General features: G+C 37.5%; 1 protein-coding gene across 7 annotated transcripts in view; it reads left to right on the top strand.

Annotated features, from left to right (window-relative positions):
- The window catches only part of DMD (dystrophin), a 2,147,259-nt gene that overhangs the window by 1,753,117 nt on the left and 369,056 nt on the right, over window positions 1-25,086 (top strand). For all 7 annotated transcript variants that reach the window (XM_081564318.1, XM_081564319.1, XM_081564320.1 and 4 more), the window contains 2 exons: window positions 16,153-16,273; window positions 16,880-17,148. In XM_081564318.1, the coding sequence (XP_081420444.1) occupies window positions 16,153-16,273; window positions 16,880-17,148 (390 nt within the window). The remainder of the gene's footprint in view (window positions 1-16,152; window positions 16,274-16,879; window positions 17,149-25,086) is intronic.

Consider the following 25,086-nt stretch of genomic DNA (forward strand, 5'->3'; position numbering starts at 1 on the left):
TACTCATCAAAACCAACAGTTATGAATTCATGGCCAATCTTACTTCTACTTTGTCCTTGATTATTTTAAAGCAAATCTCAGGTATAGATCATTTAATTCATGAATATTTGATAAAGCATCTCTAAAAGATAAGAATTTGCTCTTTAAAGGTGTTACTGTAACACTTTTTAAATCTCAGTAATTTTATCATGACAAATACTAAGGCAGTATTCAAATTTCTACTTCTCATATACATGGCTTAAATGTTTTAACAGGTTTGGGGGGGTTGAGTTTTTGGTTTAAAAAAGCATTGACATAAGTTCCACACATTGTGTTTGGCTAATTTGTCTTTGAAATCCCTTTTTTTTTTTTCACTTTGAAGCAATTACAGATTCACAGTTAAGTTCCAAAAACAGTGCAGAGAGTTTCCCTTTGCATTTCACCCCGTTTCCTCTAATGGTAACATCTTACATAGCTATAGAACAATAATTATTGTTATTTTAACATGGAATCAATATAAAAATTTACAGTTACAATGGCTACAACACAGCTCAATTCAGACTAGCCACATTTCAAGTGCTCAAATATAGCTACTGAATGGTGTAATTCTACACGTTGGATTATATTCGCGTTTGACTTTTCTTGGTAAGACTGCTTCATAGATGGTGATGTATTCATCCATCACCAGGAGGTACATAGTGCTTTGTTTTCTCTTGTGTGTGTGTGACTTTGGCAGCTATTAATGATCAATGGCTATGGGTTGCAATGTAATAGTTGCGTATTTCTATCATTTCTTCTACATCTATTAGCAGGAGTTGTTGTTGTTGTTTAGTCACTAAGTCCTGTCCAACTCTTGCAACCCAATGGACTTAGGCCTACCAGGCTCCTCTGTCCAGGGAATTTCCCATGCAAGAATACTGGAGTGAGTTGCCATTTCCTTCTCTGGGGATCTTCCCGACCCAGGGATCAAATCCACGTCTCCTGCTTGGCAGGTGGATTCTTTATCACTGAGCCACCAGGGAAGCCCATTAGCTGGAGTGCTTCTCTGAAAAGAAAATTGATACTCATCCACTATTTGGGTACCCAGGTTATTGTTCATCTAGGATAGGTGGGGTAAATGTTTCTACTTTCTCAGTCTTCAGAATAACAACTTGCTCACTAGCATTCTCCAGCAAAGATCAATTGTTTCTTTTCTTTCTTTGTTTTTCGTTATATTTTTGTCTCCACTAAGCTCTGAGTGAGGAAGGCAGAGACTTGGTCGTGCTGACCTCCAAGACCCTAGTCCCTAGCAAAGTGTCTGGCATACAGTAGATACTAATAGGGGCTTTTGAAATGAGAATAAAAGGTACATGGACAGAAGGGAATCGAAAAACAAGTAAATTACTACCAAGCAATAAAAACTTGATAGAATGGTGCCTCTTTTGTATGTTCAGCACTTAAAGGAAAGATCTCTATGAAGACACAGCCAAAAGTCACATCTTGAAGAAAGGTCAAGGGTTTCTATTATTCCAGAAAAGAAGGTTATAGAAGATTACAGAAAGGGAAGAGAACACAAGAGAAGATCCAGGAGTCGATAAATAATTGCCAAGGAAACTTCCAGTTTCTCCTTTAGCCATTCCCCTCCATATAATCCAGAATATTAAGGCAGCTTTTGTGGGAAAAGAGAATGCCAACCCACTCCAGTATTCTTGCCTGGAAAATCCCATGGACAAAGGAACCTGGCAGGATACAGTCCATAGGGTCGCAAACAATCAGACATGCCTTAGCGACTAAACAGCAAATGATAGAATAGCTATATCTTAAAATGTTCTAAACACTTGAATAAATAGTTAAAACACTCGGGTGTATATGTAGAAGAGGGTTCACTGAGAAGGATGGGCATTTTAAGTAGAATTCATTATATGATATAGTGAGATGAGACAGAATTTGCACAAAAGGTATCATTTTATTCTAGCTCCAGAAATCAAAGGTGATGAATCATTGGACAGGTGCACTAGGATTCAGGAGACTGGGATTCTAGCGTTCCTCCTCCATAAGTGAGTTGGTGATTGCTCCTTTGTTTTTCAGCTCTAAGATGAGGAATTTGATCCACTTAGTGTTTTCATGGTCCCTTCTAGCCTACCTTTTGTCATAAATGCAGCCTCACTGTCCCTGATTATTGCCTTTAGTTGCTTGCTAACACCGATAAAATGTTAGTCCTTATCATTCTCAGTCCTCTTACTGAATAATCTGATGATCAATAATATGCTTTAGGGAGATGTGATGTTAGAGTTCTGGTTAACAACCACCATACTGAAGTGAATTAATCCCCACTTGGTTAGTATACTTATTCAGATACCCATCTGCTTCCTCTCTGTGGTGTATCAGGACTTCCAGCCTATTGATAACTCTTGGTTCTGTATATTAGTTCCACTGATCTTCTATCTTTGTCTCCCTCCAAGTCCAACTTAGATTCAGTCATCAAGCATTTTAATATTGATAACTCTTTCAAGACCCTAAATTCCTTCATTATCTTCTTGTTGCTGTCATCTACAAAACCCTAAGTCTTGGAGAATCTAACTAACTAGTTTCTCCTATCCAAACAACAGCAGAGCAGACTGATGCATAGTACCTTTTCAGGATGACCAACCTCCAGCCTTCCGACACTAACACATCACTGGATCAGTTTACTTCTCTTGACCCTGTCTACTGTGTCATCGTCACCATTTCTAGAGACTTTTTCTCCTCACTTTTCTGTATCTGTTCTTACCACCCTACAATGCAGTCAACATTTTCAGTCTGTGTAATCTATGTAAAAATAACAATTGAATTATGTCAGTCCTCATCTTAACACTCCCCAGTGGCTTTTCAATGCCATTGGGAAATGACCATGAATCCTCAGTAGGACCCCCAAGCCCCCCAAGGTTGGTCTGGCTCCAACCTTCTGTTCCCCTACTGCTCTTCCTCTTGCTCTCTTAACTCTAGCTATAACTCCTGCTTTTGTTTTTTTCCCTAGTTCTCTGTTCCTCTCAGGCAGGGCTTTGACTATACTGATCCTCTGTCTGAAACCCTTTCTACCCAAACCTACCTCCTCATAATTTCCTAATTATGAGAATTAGGAAATTGTAATATCTAAGAATCCTTTACATCTTGGCTCAGACATCAAGCAAGCTTTTTTCCAATGCTCACATTTGACTAGATCTCCCTTTATGTGTCTTCATAACACCATCCTTTTCTTTCTATGATGTAACATTACTTGTCATCGTGCTTATGTGTGACTTTTTGATTAATGTCAACCATGTCCACTAAACCTTGTGCTCCATGAAGCTTTCTTTTCGGAAGAGGGTTGTCATTTTTATACCTAGCACCTTCTAAAGTGTCTAGTACATGAGAGACACTGAACAGATAAAAGAACCAAGGAATTAAGGAAAGAAGATAAAGAGGCAGGAAGGGAGGAGAACAGCCAATGAACTAATCTCTTTTTCATTCTCTCTCCTCCTGAGATCCAGGGCAGGGAGGTAAAGAATCAAGAGTGATGTTCCTTCCTCACTTGCAGGATTTTTGTTTACTCCCAAGTAAGCCTCTTTTCATAGTGTGTAAAGCTACTTTGATGCCCACTGGTTTTCCTTGTGTTCGGGTCCAATGTTTTCATGAAATTCTCTTTGTATCCTTAAGAAAAATCCATGTCACAAAGCACTCCCTCAAAGAACATCATCACTCCTAAGTGTTGATGAGAGAACAATTTAGCACCCTATTTACTCAGTTCTGTCACACTTATGCAGTAGCCCTTTTATAGTTGTTGTGGAATTGCTGTCTAGTTCGTGATGCTCTCACTGCCTGGGGACAAAAAGAACAAAGGAAAAACCCTTGAAACTGGATCTCTCTATCAGAGCTTCTGAACCCAGTTAGGAAGAGGTAAAGGGAATTACAAAACTCTGTCAAGATCTGGTCTTGAACAGATTTTGTTTTGTAGCCTTTTTAGAAAATGTCGTGCTCTTGAAGGGTTTCTCGCTCCAAATACTGTTTATATAAAACGTTTTAGTATCAAGAAGTTTCATTTCTTTTTTTTTTTTTTTTTAAGATGGCTCACTTCTTATTGTAAACTTGCTCCCCATATATTTGGTGTGCCACTTTTTTTAAAAAAAAAGTCACCTGCTATCTATTAGAAATTATTAATGCTGCTTCTCTTTTATGGGAATACCAATCCCATTAAAATGGCAAAAGTATAAATAGTAATTAAATATATTCCACTTTTTTCTATAGATCAGAATACTTATAAAGAGGTCATTTATCTTTTCTTAGTAAATCATTGCAGATTAATGATGAAATTTACAACAAAATATCATATGTCTGCAGTCCACGGGGTCACAAAGAATTGGACATGACTGAGCAACTGAACTGAACTGTACTCTTTACTTAAAGCAGAAATACATAGTCAATCTCAATGACTCTGATTGAAGAGTGTACGGTTTTCCTATAGGTAAGTCTAAGAGAGTTCACACAGGTATTTGGGAACTACGGTCTCACTCCCCAGAGCAGGTTTTTACATCCTTGGGAGTGGATATGTGTTCCCCAAACCAGTTGGGCAGCATAACAACTGCAACTGGATAACTCTGAAGACTAATTAATAAAGTAATGCTCCATATGCAGTGAAGTGTTATAAATAATTAAAGCTCAAATGTGCCCTAGCAAATATAAACTGACCAATTTTTATATCTTTTGCATACATTATCCTGGCTTTTACGATTCCTCATTACTTGCCTCACTAGACTGACGCGTTTTCAATTAGTGTGTATTATTCTGGTCCAGATATATTTTTAAAACTGACTTCCTTTGTTTTACTTGAGCAGTCACTAAAGTGATATTTATTACTTGTCTACTTCTGTGATTAACCTAGAGAGAGTTTTAAAGGAGCAAATCATAGTGGGGGATTTCTAAGGAGAACTGCAATAAAACCATGAGCTTATTTAATGCCCTTCATCCCACCCCAAATTGAAATGGAAATTAGGCCTTGATTATAAGAACACTGTAGGTAATAACGTTTGTTTACATTTTTACTAATGAAATCGTTTGTCATTTGGTTTTCATCTTTCAACTTAAAGATCTCTCTAATTCCTTCCCTAGAGACCATAAGGACACCTCCAAAGCTTCCTGAGATTTTCTAGTTAAGATTTAGATAGAAGTAATCAATACATACATTATGAAAACAAGGGACAGAAAGCCAGAATTGCGTGGATGTTGTTGACAAATGAAAAGTCTTGAGTAAAGTAGTGGACTTGTTCATTTGTCAGCTCATATATTATGTACATTCAATCTCCTCAGAAGCCACCACAAAGTGAGGGAGAGGTTGAGTAATTCAATAAAATTATCCTGAGATCACGTTGTAGGTTATACATTTATTTAAGCAATTCTGTTATCAATACCAGCCTGCTTCCTTTGGGTGCGTTTTAGTATGTGTGTTAGCTCAATGAGTTCCCTGACTTGTCTTTTCACAGACATAGAAAATGTCTTTAGGTGCCATTCATGGGCATTAAGATTCAGGTCAGCTTTGTGTTACCAAATAAATGCATTGTTCCCTGTCACCTCTGAAAAACAACAACAACAAAAAGGGTTGTGATAGAGTGAGTCATTCTAGCATTCACTGACCTGGCCTCTTGGGATTTCTAAACAAGTTTTGATCCTCTAGCGAAGTTCACTGTTAGTTATCTACTCTAAGATGTCTGCTTGACTAGGTTGGAGAAAATCAACATCTTTTTGATCTGTTCCTCATCACTAATGGAGTAAAAGCTGCTTTTGTATAAGTTTGGTATTTTATGCAGCCATATTTAGGAATGCTGAATAGAAAAGATTTTCAATTATTTTTAGAACTACATTTCTAGCCATTTGAAGAAGTCTTCTGAAAACTAGCTTTATCATCAGAACTTCAGAACAGAGTCATCTAGGATTTGCTACTTTTGTTTCATGACTATAATAAGATAAACTATGAAGAGTTTACACATTGACTTCTCTACCACAGTCCTCTTTATAACCATGTCAAAATATTTTGATATCTTGACAAATACTTTTAAAATAATATTCATGTAGTACTTTGCCTTTACCAAGAATTTTTGCACACTTTCATTTAATCACAGATAAGCCCCTGATCTTTTTATGTGTTCTTCTATTTCCGTCAAAAAAATTATTTTAGGAAAAACTCTATCATAACTCCGACTCCTAGAATGTATTGAGTCTTTCAGTTATTTTTATTGAGCACCTACTTTGCGCTGCAGGCTGAAAGTACAATAGTGAACAAAATGAGACTCTGCCTCCACAGACATTCAAACTTTAATGAGGGAAACACATGGTAAGCCAATACATTAATATATAAAATGATGTCAAGGGAATTCCCTGGTGATCTAGTGATTAGGACTCAGCCCTCTCACTGCTGGGGCTCGATCGCTAGTCAGGGAGCTAAGATCTTGCAAGCCACACAGTGCAGCCAAAAAAGAGAATTAAACAAAAATAAAATCAGATCAGATCAGTTTCATGAAAATAAAATAACAAAATAAGGCCAGAGAAAGACTGAGAGGTAGTGGCCTACCTAAAGAGACTATTAGTTGAGCTAAGGGTTCTGTGTGTGAGTGAGCCAAGCAAAGACCTTGAGTGAAGGATATTCTAGGCCAAAGGAGCAACAAGTGCAAATGTGAAGGTATGAGAACAGGTTTGGTGTATCCAAGGAATAGCAGGATGGGCTAGTGGTAGGTTATGGAGAGAAGCAAAGACCAGATAACGAATGGCCTTTTCAGCCATAGTTGGGAAGTGGATTTTATTTTCTGTATATTGAGACCTTGCTGGAAGACTACAAGCAGGAATGATGTGATCCGATTAATGTGTTCAGAAATGGATTCTGGCTGTTGTGTGAGGAAATGATGGTAGGAGGAGCAAAACGGAAAGCAGGGAGAAAGATTAGGAGGGTGTTGAAGTCATTTAGGAAGAAGATAATGATCACTTGGACTGGAATGGAAATGATAGATATGATGAAAAATTATATCACCCAAGATACAGTTTGAAAGTAGAGCTGATAGAACTTAAGATAGATGGGATGTGGAATGTGAGAGAAGGCAGAGTCAAGGATGACTCTGAAGTCTCTGGTTTGAACAAATGGAGAAATGATGATGCCATTTATGGAAATGGGAAAGACTTCAAAATGATCATGGATGAGGGGAGAGTGTGTATGTGAAGTTCCATTTCTGGATTATGTTGATAGACAGAAACAAATTGTGTGATTCAGAAATTAGTCACCACTCACACTTGACAGTCTCAAATTTTGGCTAAGCCTCTTGAGAAGGGATATTAATTAATTTTTCACAGGGTTTTCTGATAATCCATTTATCTGCACTATTGCTTCAGAAAGAATGTCCAAAATTTAGGGTTTAGGCTCAACAACCTAATACCTAATTTTCTAAATGACCCTAGGAGCAGACTAAATTTTCAGCAGTGATTTTTCAAGGTCGACCGGGAGTTTAACAGCATTACCGTCTGTGGAAGTGACTTCCCCAGTGGTTTTTGGAAGCGGCTCAGCCTTAGGATTGAGTCAGACAGCTGTGCAAGATGCTACGTGGGCACTAAACTATTCCTCCACAGTATCAGAGATCTGCAAGCAGGCTGGAATCTCAGCTAGCCCGTGCCGTTAATCTCAGAGAAGACAACTTTGTGCTTAAAAGACTTCCAAAAAGTAAATCTCAACAGGAGCTGGTTAAACACTTTGCCCCCTAAGATGCTCCAAAATTTTTTTTTCATCGACTAAAATTAGATATTTTAAAAAATTATTTCAGACTTGAAATATGTCCATTTGCTTTTCAAATTTGCTTCAAATTGATTTAAATGTCACTTATAAATTGGTATTTTTGTTCAGGTTGTTAACTATCTGAAACAATGCTTAAATTTACCAGAAACAATGGCTACATGTATCTGATACTATAATCCCTTAGGTTCGCTTTTCTGCAGAAGCAGAGTGAAAATAAGATAAACTTTTTTATCTGGTTTAAAGATGATATGTAGTCAAACTCAGAAGTGGAGAGAGAGGTGATTGCCAGGGCCTGGGGAGAGGGGAAAATGTGGAGTTCTTCATCAAGCAGAAGCTTTCAGGTATGCAAAATGAGTAAGTTTGAGAGATCTACTGTGCACCCTAATGCTTATAGGTAACACTCCTGAATCACGCGCTTAAACTTTGTGAAGGAGTATCTCTTGTTACGAGTTTCTACCACAATAAAAATATAAAGATGACTATGAGCTTTCCTTGGTAGCTCATGTGTCCCATTTTCATAACTTTTCTAATACAAAGTATCGTGAGTGAATATTAAGTGAATCCTTTGTCTTTCTGGGAGTTTGGGCTCTGTTGCCATTTCTGGCAAAGCTCCTTCTTCCAAAAATCCCTATGAATTTGTCTTAGATTCTTAGAAGCAGAATCTCTGCTACTTCAGTGAACCACATTTGGATCTTGCCTTCTTCCATGATCTTCATTTCCGATTAATTGGACAAGACTGTCCCTAAATCAGTGTTTAGTAATTACAGTATTTCTAGTGTGCTCGAGACTCAATAAATTGGGTGGCTCTTAAAAATGAGAAAGGTCATTATGGTAACAGAATGTATTCAGCAATGTTCTTATCAGGAGTAAAACCAACATAGGAGGCATACAGATAAGGTAGAAATAATGTGGAAATGAACAACATGATATGACAAAACTAAAATGCTAGTCAATCTGTGAGTATGACGGTGTTGCTGTACTTGTCCTGTGCCCACTCAGTAACCATTTGTTGAAGAAGCAGCACCGTTGAATCACTTAAACTTTTTGAGTCTGTTGGTCCTCTCATCTAGCCAACACAGGCTAGAGGAAAAGCCCCAACCAGCCATTCAAATAATGGAACTTCCAAATGGGTAGACATCAGTATCTCCTTTAGAGAAGAAATCACCTGGATTAAGAAAGCAGGGCTAATAGGGCCTCCTTTTAAGGAAAATCCACCTAGTAACTCACAGATTACTCTCAACTTTGGAGCTGGAAACTAAGAATGGACCCAGAAAAGGATCTCTCAGTTTTTCCCAATTGACAGCTTTATTTTTTTTCTCTCCTAATTCACAAAACAAGGCTTTCACCCTCACATCTGCATCTAAATCCAACTGGCCTCCATATAATGCACTTGGTTTTTCTACCTGGGTGTTGTATTTATTCAACTGTATTTATTGAGTATCTGTTAGGTGCCAAGCTGTGTCTCTAATCTTAATATCAGGAATGATGCCTCAAGGAGACTGTCTCAAAGTGCCACCATGTAACAGGCCTGGGGCCAATCAATGATCTATACGTGTTGATAATGGAATATTAGAAATGGATGTTAGAACTTAGGTAAGATACTTAGCAAACCTCTACATGTTACAAATGAGGATGGGAAGGCTCAGGGAGATTTTATGACCTGTTTGACATCATGCAACCAAGTTTGGGCCCAGCCCAGACTTCAACTTATGTCCTGCTACCCAGGACAGTACACTTGACACCACTTTAGTCTGCCTCTCAGGATGGTTCTGTAAAGCTATGCTAACAAAGGTGGAAATAACATATAGTTGTTCCTTCAGATTGCCAGTCCAAATGACACCAATACAGATGACACTTCAGTGGGAACATAGATAAAATTCAGCTCCAGGGAAACTGTACAGTGTACCTGGTTGAAAGAGATTTGTTTTGAAATGCAAGAGCTTTTACTTACATCCCTAGTAATAGGCCCCCTGGCTTTATAGGTGACAGCAACATAGCTTTTCTCTCTGTAATGTCTGTACCTGTGCCCACATTCTCGTCCTGTATCTCTCTTCTCTGATTTCTATCAGGCAAATCAGTATCTCACCCTTCACCATCCCCCACCCCCACATGGTTCTAAGCTACTCCTATTTATGTATTATTAAGTTGTTTGGTCATATTCACCCTAATTTTTTCCCCACAAATAGGACAGGCAGAAAAAAAAAATACTCAATGACTTGGTTCTTTTCTCTCACTTCCAGGTTTTTATTTCTGATTTGCTTCACAGTCATTAGCATTTTCCACCTTTGTGGCATCCAAATATTCTGTAATTCAAGGAACTTTTATTTTTTTTTTTGTTCTGACTTTCAGCCTGGCTTAAGATGAATAAGCAACAACTTGGTTCTTCTCTGTTACTTTCAGGTTTTTTAACTTCATTTGCCTCACTGTAATTAGGATTTTCCACTTCTGTGTCTTCCACACTTTTTGTAATTTAGGAGACTGGTTTTCTTGTTATTAGTCACTTTCAGACTGGCTTAAGAATTTCAAAATTTGGATTCTAAGTGACTAATGAACAGATGGCCTTAGGTAAAAGCCTAACTTATCTGTACGTTGCTTCACAATGGTAAAACATTACTTGAATAAAAATATGCTTTCATATAAACATACTTACTCAACCAAACTGTTGACTCCTTGAGGACAAAGATCAGGTCCCTAATTCTGCCCTACCTTATATGTAATAGATTCAAAATAAATATTTGTGAATGAATGAATCAATCAGCAAGCAGTCAAGTCTCCCAGTTGGTTAGTATTTGTGAGGTATAAATACTATCCATCAGATTTAACCTTTGCAATAAAATTGGATGTAACTTGGGATTTGCTGCTACTGTAATTTTGCAGCATGATTCCTGTAAGTTTATTTTCTGAACTTCAAGAAGCTAAAGGAAAAATATCAATTTAGTAGGCCTTTTTCTCATTTGTGAGACAGAAGATTATTTTCTTTTCACGAAGTTACTGAAGTGTTTTGTAGTTGCTTCTAATTCTTCCACATCACTATTTCAGACCCTTGGGCCTGGCTCTCTCAAAAAGAGAAGAAAGGAGGTATGGGGAAAATGGTGGGTTTTAAAGAAAATAGTTTCATCTGTTCAAAAGATTCAGGAACTAAAGACCATATCAGTTGAATATTGACATCTAAATAATGTAAAGATACATTTTGTGTGTGTAAGGGAGAAGGGCTTTTTGTCTGGTAGCCTTTTCATATCAGCACATGAATGAACCAACTTACCTGATATAAAATATTAATTATAATCCATAAGACAAAATTAGTATTGTATGTAAGTATGTATTTTCCCCAGTGTCATTCAAATCTACTTTATTTTTTTTTTTTTTGAAACAAGACGTTATTGAAGAGTTAAGGCTCTTGGTATTGAATGTTGATGTTGTTTTAAAGTGGCTCCATTTTCTTTACTTTTCAAATGAAGTTAACTGTTATAACATGCAGTCTGGGGTAAACTGATCAGATATTGAAAAATCTATTTTTCATCATTTTAATGCAACATCTTCATGAGGACTTTTTTTTTTTTGCTGTTGTTGTCTTGTTATTATTTTTCTACCTAAGCTTATCTCTTTTAAACTCCATGCTATAAGAATCAATGATGTCCATTGCCTAGAACAGTGTCTGGTACATAGTAGGTGCTCAAAATGTGTTACATGAATAAATGGAAGAGCACCTTTCATATAAACATGTTTAACATGACATTGCTCTTTATAGTTTTTTTTTTCTCTCCTTTTTTTCTAGAGTTTTTCCAGTTTTATGTGTGTGTTGAATCTAAATCTTCTTAAATTCTCAAGTTTAAGTTACTTAACTGTTCTATCTTCCATCTACTTTCTTTTCTTAATTTCTGGCACCAATGTGAACATAGGTGCTTATGTCTTTGTAATGACAGAACTTCCTTTGTCATTTCTTTAGATTTATTTTAATCCTTAGTGACTCATATTTAGAAATAAACTGTGCAGCTGTGGTGGAGCTAAGCTATTGGCAACAACTCGAGGGACAAACAAGTGCTCTCTCACAATGATGGGTGGTCCTTAGTCTTGAATTATTTGCTGTTCAGTTTTTAAATTTTATTTTTGGAGTATAATTGCTTTACAATGTGATGTTAGTTTCTGCTGTATGATGAAGTGAATCAGTTATATGTATACACATATCCCCTTCCTTTTGAGCCTCCCTCCCACCCTACCCTCCAATCCCACTCTTCTAGGTCATCACAGGGCTGTTCAGTTTTAACAATGGAATTGCATCATCAAACAGTGTCTTGAGCTTTTTCAGTTTAGTGGGACCATTAAAATCTGTTTCCTTATTTGACAGACCCTGCCCCAACAATTATCTCCACTTTGCCCTGAGGTCTTTAATATATCCCTCTCTGCTGTGGTGACCAACTGTCCTGATTTGCCTGATGCTGTCTTAGTTTCAGCATCAAAGGTTCCTGGTCCTTAGTACCTGGCAAACCAGGATGGTTGATTATCCAACTTTCCGTCTGTGTTCAAACCATCCCTATCCTAAAAAGAATATCTCTCTCTCTACCTTGTGATCATCTCTGTCCTGTTGTCTTCTCCCTCTCAGAAAAAAAAAAAAGATACTAGGCAAATAGTTGTCATTTGAAATACCTTCTCTTTCTTCTCTTACTTGTTCCTCAGCTGAACTATTTCCAAAGCTACTGCCTCCACTGAAATTGTTCTCACCAAGTCTCATGAACAGTTTCCAGTGCTGATCTTGCTTTACTTCTTTGTCGTGATTGGACACTCTTGGTCACTTTATTCCTCTCAAACTCTTCACTCTGTCTTGAACAGCTTTACAGTCCTTATTGCCCCCAATCTTTATGCCTATCCAATCCTTTTCAGCTTTTCATAGGATCCAGTTTCTCTGTCTGCTCATTAAATTTTTGTGTATGTTCTCCAGAATTTTCTTTTCAGTTAACTCCACTTGGCTATAAGCATAATCGTAGACCCTTAGTGTATACTAGCTTAGTGAGAGAATGACTCCTATATCTCATTTCTTCTCCCTAAACGTGGCATTTGAAACTTGTTTCCTGCTGGAATGAATGTTATATCTCCAAGCTGAGGGTATCACATCCCCTTACTCTGTTGCCCAACAGACCCCCCTCGTAGGAGTGTTAGAGTTTTCGTATTCGTCTTTATTAATGTTTATCCTGAATGTGCACATAAGGTGTTCTAGACTAGAGGCCGATTTCCTTTAATTAACTTCCAGTAAATATCATCACTACCTTCTACCCTTTGTTCAAGCCTTACCCCTAAGGAGACATGGTGAGATCTGATGGAAATTTTCCTGTGTGAGTGACTGGTGGGTATTCCATAGGCAAGAAACCAGGAAAAAATGATTTTTCTCTGCTTACAAAGGAGAAGGAGGCAGTCGTCCCCTTCTCCTTCTGAAAGGGTCTCCTTGGAAACCTAATGGCTCTGAGTCCTGATTCCAGCTTCTCTGGGAGCCAGGTAGCCCCATGCATCTCAGATTCAACAACCTAGAAATGTCTCCAAAGTCTGGGCTTTATATTTTTGAAAAGTAAATGCCCGCAGAGATAGCCATTCCAGTCTTTCTGACACCTTGCAGCTTAACCTAGAGAACTGCTCTGGGCTATAACCAATTGGCCCCCTTGGATCAGTAAAATTAATCAGACAAATGATTTCAGATCTAATTCTCATGATACGGGAAGGTGTTCATGTGGCTAGAACTTTTTATAGGTATACTGAGAAATCCAGGAGAGTTTATTTCCTCACCTTTAGTTTAATTGCACCCAGCATTCCCTCCTCTACCCAATCTAGAAACTAGGAGTTCACCCTTGCTCTTTCTCCTCTTCTTCAGCATCTATTTGGTTACCAAATTCCCATATCTCTACTCTATTAAACATTTCCCTACTCTGTTGGTTGTTTTTTTTTTTTTTTCCTTCCTGATACCATTGCCCTGGATCAGATCCTCATAACCTTTCAGTGAATTCTTTCAATTGCCTCCTGTTTTCTCTGATTCCATTTCTGTCCTTCTCAAATATATACTCTGTACTAATGTCAAAGAAATTGATTTGAAACACACACGTGCCCATGCCACTTCCTGCTTAAATCCCTTCAAAGGCTCCTGATTACCTACAAGACAACACCTAGACTTTGTATATGGTCTGAGGTTGAGGTTCAAACCCTGACTTAAAGGTCTCATTAGTTTGAGGTGAGAACAGTACCCTGGTTCATCTGTGGACATGTCTTCTTCTTGTACTTTATCTTCTACAAATACTCACCTACTTGAGAGAATTGCACTTGGCACACTGAATTACCCTCTGTCTTCATACATGCATTTTCGTCTTCTTTCTTCTTCCTCCAACCTACTTTTCCCTTGCTGACTCATGTTCCTGCTTTAGAATTCTTCGTGAATACTATCTTCTCCAGGAAGCCTTTCCCAATTTCCTTTCCCATATTGTGTAAGCCTATAGCACTTTCCACATTGTGCTGAAATTATTTATGTGATCAAATCTTCCACTATTTACTATAAGTTCCTACCTAGGGAGGGCTGTTTTGCATTCAACTCTGTATTTCTAGGCTCTAGTATAACCACTGACACATAGCAGTTCAATAAAGGGAGATATTATTATTTTTATCATTGATAATGTCAGTATCACCTTCCTATTGTCAAGTCCAGGTGGAGAGACAAAGTAAAGTAATAATTTTCTTGAATCTGGAAAAATTAGATATTTGATAAAAATGCAGGAATACAAGAACTGTATACACATATGCACACAAATACATGTCTATGTGCACACACACAGATTACAAATGAAATATTAGAGGGAAAATTTACATGTAAGCAGAATAAATAACCTACCCACTCTGTATGATTTCAAGGGTGCAAGAATATCCAACTCTACAGAAGTTGCATCCCTATCTACAGGCTGAATCCTACTATTCCACTTATAAAATTTCATTACTTTTACTCAAAAACCTTGCCTCTCTCTGCTCAGTTGTAAATAATATTGAAAGATGGACCCTTTTGCAAAGTATCAAGACTCAGGATTTCTTTAAATGGCGAACACCATTAGGCTTTTCTTTATAAATGTGTCACACAGTGTACTTACAGAGTGCTCTTATAACATGATACACCTGAAATTTAAAGGAGATACTGCCAAGTTTTCTCTCAGAAACAAAACAGGGTTTAAATTCAATAGGCAACCTTTCTAAAAATAAGGTAGAATTGAAACAAAATACGAATAATTAAGTCCTAGATCAAGATGACTATTATTACTGTTGTTTGACACTGATCTTTTAGCATTTATGTGATATTTAATATTTTCATTAATGGCTTCCCTTCTGAGATTGCAGAATATGGGTCAATAGCTATCTTCAATGGTTTCAGAGTATCTGAATTTACCCTAGCGTCACAGGATGTCTCACAACCCTTAGCACTTGGTTAGGTATGAATTTTAGTGTTTTCATTGTTTCCAATGTATTCGTTTTCTCCCTTTTGGTTCAGAAAATTCTTGAAGGCAGAAAATGTGCGTTTTTATTGTCTTTTAATCCCCCATATCGAAGAAGATTAGGTTAGAGACTTAAATTGATAATTGATTTAGATGACCTCAAGACGTATGTTCTAGGCTTACTCTTTTAGAGAAACTTGTTCCCACAAATCTACCTCCAGTGTACCTCAAAACATTTCTCCCATGTTCAAAGAAGTCACAACAGAAAATGTAATGGATATTTTTCAAAACTGTTGAGGTTTCACTTAGTCTACTGTTAATACATCTTTATGTTCATTGTCAGACATTTTGATAGAATTAGCTGATGTTTTGGAGAAGGAAATGGCAACCCACTCCAGTATTCTTGCCTGGAGAATCCTAGGGACGGCGGAGCCTGGTGAGCTGCTGTCCATGGGGTCGCACAGAGTCGGACACGACTGAAGTGACTTAGCAGCAGCAGCAGCAGCTGATGTTTATGAATTAGAATTGGTCGTATACTTCAGTACAACCTAAGTTTTTCCAAGTGGCATTTTAGGTTTCCCATTATAGTCTGGATATCTATTCTTTTGGGTATGCGTAAGTTTCATTAGCCCTGCTAGAGTTTTGCAATATATGTCTTAGAACTTTAGCTCCAGACTTCAAGCTTGGCAGTCAAGTTACTTAAATAAATCACTCATATCTTAAAGGATGTTAACATATCTTGAAAGCTCCGCTATGCTCTCCACAATACAAACAGCGTTTTCCTGCTTAACAGAAAGATCCATCGAGCCTTCTTTATCATTTTATGGCTATCAGTTTATAAATAAAGGAGATAGAAATTGACCTGGGAATTTCATAACCAAGTTCTGAGCACCCAGGGTTAATTTGGAGAAGAATGCCACAAGCCAAATCAGCATTTCTTTTCATCTCATTTCGCAGGCCTTCAAGAGGGAATTGAAAACGAAAGAACCTGTAATCATGAGTACTCTTGAGACTGTACGAATATTTCTGACAGAGCAGCCTTTGGAAGGACTAGAGAAACTCTACCAGGAGCCCAGAGGTAATTGAATGTGGAACTGTAATAACATATTGATAGAAGGATCAGTGGTGACAGAGCAACCCATCCATTCTGCCTGCCAAGGTCTGGATAGGTCTCATATTTTCTGGGTTAAATAGAATCGATTCAAATTAAACCTTGATGTTGTAAAAGAAAAGGGAATCATAAAGCACCACGCATAAATCTGTTTGCACATTCATAAATAAACATTAAAAGAGATTAGCGATCACTTAGTGAAACATTTAGTAAACAACAAACAGAAGAGATTATCTGTGATTGTCACAAAGACTATAAGCTAATTTTCAATTTAAGAGCCTTCTTTCCTGCAGTAAATTCGAGCTTGTGGTGCGCATCCTAACATCTTGCTGCTCAGTAGCTTAAATGAATCTTGGATTATCTGATTGATATAAAGTAGAACAGATTCACTCAGGAAGACATGAGTTCAGATGTGCTAAACTCCAAAGTAGAAACGAGCCATTAATCAAAAGGTTGCCCTCTTGTGAAACTGTTCTCTTTCTTTTTGCCAGTATGACCTTTTCAGCAAGGTTATTTGTTTTTTTAAACACAAAAACGAATGTGGCCTAAAACCTTGTCATATTACCAATTTAGAGCTGCCACCTGAGGAGAAAGCCCAGAATGTCACACGACTCCTACGAAAGCAGTCTGAGGAGGTCAACACAGAGTGGGAAAAATTGAACCTGCACTCGGCTGACTGGCAGAGAAAAATAGACGAGGCCCTCGAAAGACTCCAAGAACTGCAGGAGGCCACGGACGAGCTGGACCTCAAACTGCGCCAAGCTGAGGTGATCAAGGGATCGTGGCAGCCCGTGGGTGATCTTCTCATTGACTCCCTCCAGGATCACCTCGAGAAAGTCAAGGTACGGTCTACTGTTTGGCCTCAGCACCGTTTGAGAGATTCGAAGGAGGTTCTAGTCTGAACTCTGGTGCAATATTTTTTTCTCGCAAAGTTAAAAATGGGGCCCTTAAGTATTTGAATGCTTTCACAAATTCAAAGTCTTCTGGAGCATGGTCGGGGGAGGGTGGCCTGGAGAATTCGAATGAACTTTTTGGCCAACCGAATATTTTCTCAGTGAGAAGATAGTGATCTAATCATCTGTCTGTCTTCAGTAATAAAAAATGAAATATTAAGTTACAGAGCAAAAAAAATCTTTTTGATTTTGCTATGAGGAAATTCATTTAAGTGTACTAAAGTGGTCTGAATTACACATGGGTGTCTGAGTGCGTGTGTGTGTGTGTGTGGATTTTTGGTTCTTAGTATCAGAGAAAGGAAAAACACAATATTTAGTCAGTAGCCAGGAGTCTAGGTTTTGGCCTTTTTGCTAACTGAATTATATGACTTGAGTGAGTTATGGTACTGTGAACTGAGACCATTAATTCTGCCCTTCCATTAAAAGGCATTGTATAGAATACAATTTTTGCATTGTATTAGTCCACTGCAGGGATTAGGAAATACCACTCTATATTTGGAATAATGTCCATGAGACCAGAGTTACATTCCCGTATGGCACAAAGATGATAAATACATTTACAAAGAAAGAATATACATATTTAAGAGTATCATTTTGAAAAGTGGTAACTTGAAACACATTTTGTCTGTTTATCTAGTGTCAAAACCAATATGTCCCCCCAGGTTCAAATGCAATAGAAGAGAAATCCTCACCTGAATTTGGCACATTTGGCAGCCCCCTCATTCTGGAAGGTCTCTTCTCCCTTGGCTTTCATGGGACTGTTTCCTCCACATCCTTCTTCTCGTTTATTTTCCTCAATTCTGAAACTCTCCCCACCCTTCAGGTGTTGATATGCCCAAGTTTCTAATCTTTAGCTCAGTTCTCTTTTTATTCTACAAAAACCTTAGCTCATGTGCTAAGTCACTTCAGTCATGTCTGACTCTTTGTAACCCTATGGACTGTAGCCCGCCAGGCTCCTCTGCCCGTGAGACTCTCCAGATAAGAATACTGGAGTGGGTTGCCACTTCCTCCTCCAGGTCAGTTCTCTTCTTTTTGGATAAATGCTCCCAGTTTGAAATGGAGTGGATGGTGACAGATCTGAATTTCTAGTCTGAATCTCTTTTCTGATCTGCTAACCCATATGCCATTAGAATCCAAATGCAACCATTCTGAAAGCAAATCCATTTGTTCTCCTGTTGGCCCATTCCCCTAAAAGTATCCCTTTTGACCTGGCTTTTCTTGTGTTTCCTATTTCAGTTAATGGTTCATAAGCCAATAAGTTGCTCAGGCTAGAAACTTGAGGTCTATCCTTGAATCCTTCTATGTTTTCATTGACTTCACTGATTGCTCATTTTGCCTCAGAATATCTCCTTTGTGTTTTCTCTCCTCTTTTTACACAGTGTCCCCTTCTCGTCCCGGCATCTGTTAATTTAGATTGCTATATTATACATCCTTAAACCCCATCAGTGTCCATGACATATCACAGACACTACAGTTTAAATATTTGCTTAGTGAGTGAACGAATAAACAGTTTCTTTACTGATATTTCTGTTATCCATTCTCTTCCAATTCTAATCCAACACTCTCCAGGATACCACCTGCCTGATGAAGAAGTCCAGAGAACGCCAAAGGCAGGTGACCCTGTCTCTTCCTATAGCCCTAGCATAGAAACCTGGCTGTTGCTCCTGTCCTCTCTAGGCCATTCAGGACACTCTGACCATATCCCCCTTGTCCCATCTCTTTTCATAACTCTCTACCTTTGCAAATGCTCTCCGCTCTGCCTGGTCAGCCCAACTTATCTGCCTGGTGAACTTTCACTCGGCACAACTCCAATGGCTCCAAGCCTTAGAGCTTCCCCCATCTTTCATCCCCACCTCCCATCAAGCAGAAGAAACTGCTCTTAATTTAGTGCTTCTATAGATCACCACACATGCTTAAATTGTTGCACTTAAACTTCACATACATTGTGGCCTTTTTGTTCTCCCATAGAAAGTAAGGGTCCTCAGAAAAAGGATCCTGCTGTACATCTGTGAATTCACAGTTCCTAGTACACTGCCAGCAGCATATAAGAAATCTAATGTAGCTTCTTTTATTCCTTCACTCAACAGTTGTTTATGAGCTACTGTAAAATGTGCTATATGTGTAGTTATAAATGGAACAGGCTTGGTCTTTGTCCTTATGAAGTCTATAGTCTAATGTGGAATTGAAAAGCTCTTCATTAAAATAGTAGGTGAAGATATCAAGGGAGATTAAAAATTTGACTTTATAACTCCAAAAATATCTTCCCCAACATTCTACGACCCCAGGTCTAACTTTTAAAGCAATGGTTAACAATTCTGTGTACATAAAAATTAAAATAATGTTTTGAAATATATTACCTATTCAGCATTAAAAATACTCTTTTTATCCCAAAATATAGGAACTAAATTCTTAAAAATTTCCCCACAAATGGCAAATTAACTTAAAAGAATGTCCCAAAGGAAGTAAATTCATTCATAAATCAAGTGGTTAACTATATAGGCTTTTGAGCAGACTGAAAGGATTCATTTTGAGTCATATGGGTCACACAGGAGCATTAGTAAGATAATGAATATAGATTGGAGAATGGATACAGCATGACTTAATAACAAAAACTAACTAAAAATAGAACAGCTCATATATCAACTGGCCCTGACCCAACCCTATTTGCAGTTTTCTTTTCAGTTCCCCTCTTGAATTTGTTCTTGATCCTAAGACTAACTTCATTTCCCATACCCTGATTAGTAAGCCTCCTCACTCCCATCCCAGTAATAACAAAACATGTATACACTGAATGCTGCTTTAAAAAGAGCTTGTATGTAACAACACTTCTTTCTCAGACACTGATACACTAAAGTTACAGTACCTGGTCATAATATGTATTTACTGGTCATAACAGATGGGATTATCTTGGTTTCTAAACCAGTATTCCATAAATATTTTATGCCTATCTTAAAATTATAGATGATATGAATTTATATATATATATATATATATATATATATATATATATATATATGTATGTATTTCCCGTCAGAAGTTCCTCTTCATTTCACAGTGGAAATAAACACCAGCTTTTTTCTGCTGCATCTCAACAATACCAGATTTGAAACTTTGGTGGTGGTAGTTTATCAGGAGTGAATTTTATTAACTAAAACTTAGTTTGACAAGCAGCAGAAGAGTACTTAAGACCACCCTTCATATTTTGCTACCCAGCAATTTAAGCCCCCAGAGGCTCCACGCTGTAGGGAATGCAGAGCAGATAGCTAGGCTGGTAGCCAGAACATTTTATGTATCCATCTCAGTTTGTTTTCATCACCCTTAGTGACTCTCTCATAATATCCGCCTCCATTCAGCTCTCATTTGTTACAGAAGTTGTTATTCAAGTCACTATGGAATGTGTGTTTCTGTGGGATTTAGCATTACATCATTTCATTAGCAAATATGATTTTAGAACTTGGAGAATGGATAAAACAACAACCAAGTCTTGGAACCCTATGGATATGGCATTATTACTAGTCATCATCTTTAGGACAGTGTATATATAATAAGAGAAAGGGACATAATGTTAATATTGACTATTTAGCTCACTACGAGAATCTCAGCCTTCCAAATATAGCTGCCATAGAAATAACCGCTAGAATAAAATTTGAATTTTAAATGCCTCTTTATTTTTAAAATTCATGAGTCATACTGCTTATCAAATATTTTAAGGACAGAATCATGATTTCTCATTTTACTGGAAATAACACCAATGCTTATGTGACTATGCAAATATTCTTATTTTCCCTGTTGTCACGGGGAATGAGAATAACTCCTTGAATCGCTAGGTGTGCTACATATACCTATAAGTGGAATATATGCAGGTTTTAATAGAGTAGAACAACTTTTGAATCTACAGTCTACTTATGACATCTTTGTTCTTAAGAATAATCCCAGTGTGAAAAACTTTGTGCAAGTTGTTGTTTTTCCACGTTGTCTCTTTGTTTTAACCTACCATGGTTTCGTGACACTGACTGGTATGTCATTCTTGAGCCAGAAACGTTTCACTGCCCTTAGTTTGCCAATTGACTTGAAACAGATTTTCACACACTATAGTTAGACTCGGAGAAGGCAATGGCACCCCACTCCAGTACTCTTGCCTGGAAAATCCCATGGACGGAGGAGCTGGTAGGCTGCAGTCCATGGGGTCGCAGAGTCGGACACGACTGAGCGACTTCGCTTTCACTTTTCCCTTTCATACACTGGAGAAGGAAATGGCAACCCACTCCAGTATTCTTGCCTGGAGAATCCCAAGGACGGTGGAGCCTGGTGGGCTGCCGTCTATGGGGTCACACAGAGTCGGACACGACTGAAGTGACTTCGCAGCATAGTTAGACTCCCAGGCTGCCATCTTGGAAGATGCAGATTTCTCATACCCTTGTATTTTATGTGTGTTTTTTTTTTTTCAGTCAGACTTTCAACTTTTATTTCTTATTATGAACATTCAAGTACAGGGATTCTGTGAGATTTTCCTTGAAGTTCTTACAATGAAATATTTTAGTTGGACCTTTTTGTAATTATAATTGAGAATAATGTAATTATGCACGTAGTAGAACAGAGATAACGATGAAGCCACCATGCCATCCTGACTTATTTTAATTTTCAACATTCCCATCTAAAAATTTAAGAAGAAAACTGGTAAGTGCTCTCTTCAGGCTACCTGTGGCATGGTTTTTCTGAGAAATTTGTCAGAGAAATGCTATCTCAGAATTTGACACTGAGAAAACCAAGTATGTTTCCTCCTGATAGGTAATATGAAATGTGATGTAACACATTAGAATTTCATCTTCACTTTAGAAGCAAGATTTCAGCCATATTCATGTAACTCTCTCCTCCCTTATTGTTTTTTTTTGTTTTAACCTGATATTTGATTATTCATCAATTTTGTTGTATTCTGAGCCAACTTTAAATCCTTTCTTATATATGAGTTTTATAGAGAAAGTTTATAATCCTTTGTTACAGAGATAGGAGATGCATGGCCAGGCAGAACCCAACTAGTTCACAATATGTAAGCTCTCCTCACTCTGAATAAAGAATGATATTTCCATAATGAATAAGGTGTACTACCCATAGTAAGAAAAGGAAAGCTTACTAATATTTTGTTAATTGCTCTTAGCAGTTGTCAATTGCTGTGGGCTATAAGTAACAGAGCAATGAATTGCTCTGTGGAGGCCTTTGTTGTTGCTTTTATATGAGCGCTACACATATTAATGTAAGCTGTTGGAGAAGAAAACACAGAAACGATATAATCCTTTATAAATCTGGGTTAAATATGGAACTAATGCCTGTCATATGGAGTAACCAGGGTTTTATCTAGTTTTCAAAGCATACAATTCTGATGTTTAAAAGCATATGATTTGGCCTTTACTGTCTGGGAGTATATCTATGAAAAGGCATATTATAGGAAACTCTCATTTAAATACTTTCAGAAGTCGAGGGTTTGTTTTTTTTTTTTTTTTTCTTTCAGTATTTTTAAATAGAATGGTCATTGTTGGCCTTACTAGAGCTTAGAGACTAAAGGAGGAATTTAATCATCTTAAATTTCCTAACCACATTATTTGTTCAATGTAAAATTAAGTACAAGTTAGTGTTGCCAGGAGAGCTTATTACTTAGTTTCCATATATTCGCTCTCATTTCCTGCTCTGTTTATAAAATTAAAAGCAAATTACTGAGGACAGCAACATCAAATCATGTTCCTTCACCCAAGGTGTTGGACTTTAGATATAGTGCTGTGTGTGTTTTTAAAGCCCCTACCTCGGTTTAGGCAAATAGAACCTTGGTTTACCATGCTATTCCCATCCTGCCTTTGAAATATCTGAAAAGGCAACACAGAGTAATTGTTTCAGACATCTGCTTAGCATACTTTGAAGTGCATGTAAGTTCTTTTGCAGTTTCATTTGAACCCCAGCTGTCTTCACCAAAGTCTATAATCAATCTGAATTAAGTTGCCCTACTTCCCCTAATAAGTCTCTTATTAAGTTCTGCATCAGCCTCTTAGGGAGACTTAAAAGCTAATTCATGTAGAATTGCCATTTTCTACTAATTCATTTGTCAGCTCTCCAAATTCCAAGGAAAACAATTGTGAAGACTATTAATTTGGCTCTTCATAAACAACTTACGTAAGTGTAGTATACATTAGAACCAGGCAAATGATTTAAAACAGTGGGTGGGAGGAAATAAGTTGATGACATTCAACGCAGCTTTCTTTTTTGACTGTTTTGAGATGCCCTCCACATTCAAAGCACAAAGCCATTTATTTAATAAGAGAAACATCCTTCTGCTTTTTACTTTCATAAATAAGATAATTACTGAGTGAACTTTGCTTAAAGATAGGAAAAGGCTTTCAAACAGTTGGAAAAGGAACATGTTCTTTTTATTATGGAACTTATTTTAATTTGGGCTTCTTTGTATTCCTTTGATGGACTGTGATAAAAGCAGCAGCTAGAATTGGTTGCCATTGTGATTGCGTTAAATCAGAGTTGTACAGCTCTTCTTCTGGTCATGGAATATTTAGGAGAACATGGCTAATCAAAATGTTCAGCTAATGAGTTCATCTGACATTATTCTACTAAAGAAGTATTTAATTAGATAATAAAAATTCCTCCAAAGAGTATCATCCTTCCTACTATCTGAAAATAGCCATATCAAAAAACTGATCCTTTAATATGCCAGTCCTGTTTACTGAGGGCTTATTCCAGAAGCTTTGTTTGTGGCTGGAAGTAATTATAAACACTCTTCCTCAAGAGTCTTCGGAAATAAAAGACTGTTCAAAACAAAATCTTAAGTAACATAGTGTCAGCATTAGCGGATCTAAAGACTCAATCATTCATTCACTTATGGTATGGTTAAACCTATACCCAGAGAAATCTGATCTCATTACAGAATGTGAATGTTTAATTTATTTTGTGAATAAAATGTCCTGGGAGTTATATTAATGGCATCTTAGTTTTCCTGAGAATATAATTATTTAGCACCAGGCTGAGGGAATCCTAGGGATGGCGGAGCCTGGTGAGCTGCCTTCCATGGGATCGCACAGAGTCGGACACGACTGAAGCGACTTAGCAGCAGCAGCAGCAGAGGGAACAAGAATTTTTGCTACTCTCCTACCAGAAGCATAAGGAATGACTTAAGAACAAATAACCCATGGAGTCAGCACCTATTATATTCCCATCATGCCTTGCAATTACAATTTTTAAAATTAAACAGCTGACATGATGCCAATACTATGCCCCCTTACCTTAACCAAGTTCAGTGATGGCATCGAGCTGGTTCTTGGTTAACCAGTTTTCTGGGTATTATGGGAACACATGTGCCTATGACACTAATGGATCTCTTAATGGGGACTAAGAAAAGTAAACTTTTTCATAATAAGATATATTCACACTAAAATTATATTTTTAGTTATAGTTAACAATTGCTATAGATTTTTCTATCAAGCGAACTTACCAAAAGCAGTGCTTCTCAAGGTTGTCTGCTTCAGTTCCCTGAATGGCTGAGGAGATAAAACCTCTTCCACCTGCTTGCTTCCTTTTTCCATGAGCATAAAATTTCTTTGATGTTTCTTATTTTTAAAATCTCATTTCAATTCTGTGGTCTTCTCCAAAATGGATTTGTTGTGTTTTAATGTAAAGATGTTTTTCTCCAACATAATCTATAAAATGAATACTCCAGTATATTCACCTGTGGGTTGTTGTTGTTTAGTCGCTAAGTTGTGTCTGAATCTTTGTGACGCTATGGACTTAGCCCTCCAGGCTCCTCTGTCCATGGGATTCTCCAGGGAAGACTAC

Source organism: Giraffa tippelskirchi, chromosome X (assembly GCF_054371585.1).
Source record: "Giraffa tippelskirchi isolate mGirTip1 chromosome X, T2T-mGirTip1v1.2.pri, whole genome shotgun sequence".
In the NCBI taxonomy this organism is placed as follows: Eukaryota; Metazoa; Chordata; class Mammalia; order Artiodactyla; family Giraffidae; genus Giraffa; species Giraffa tippelskirchi.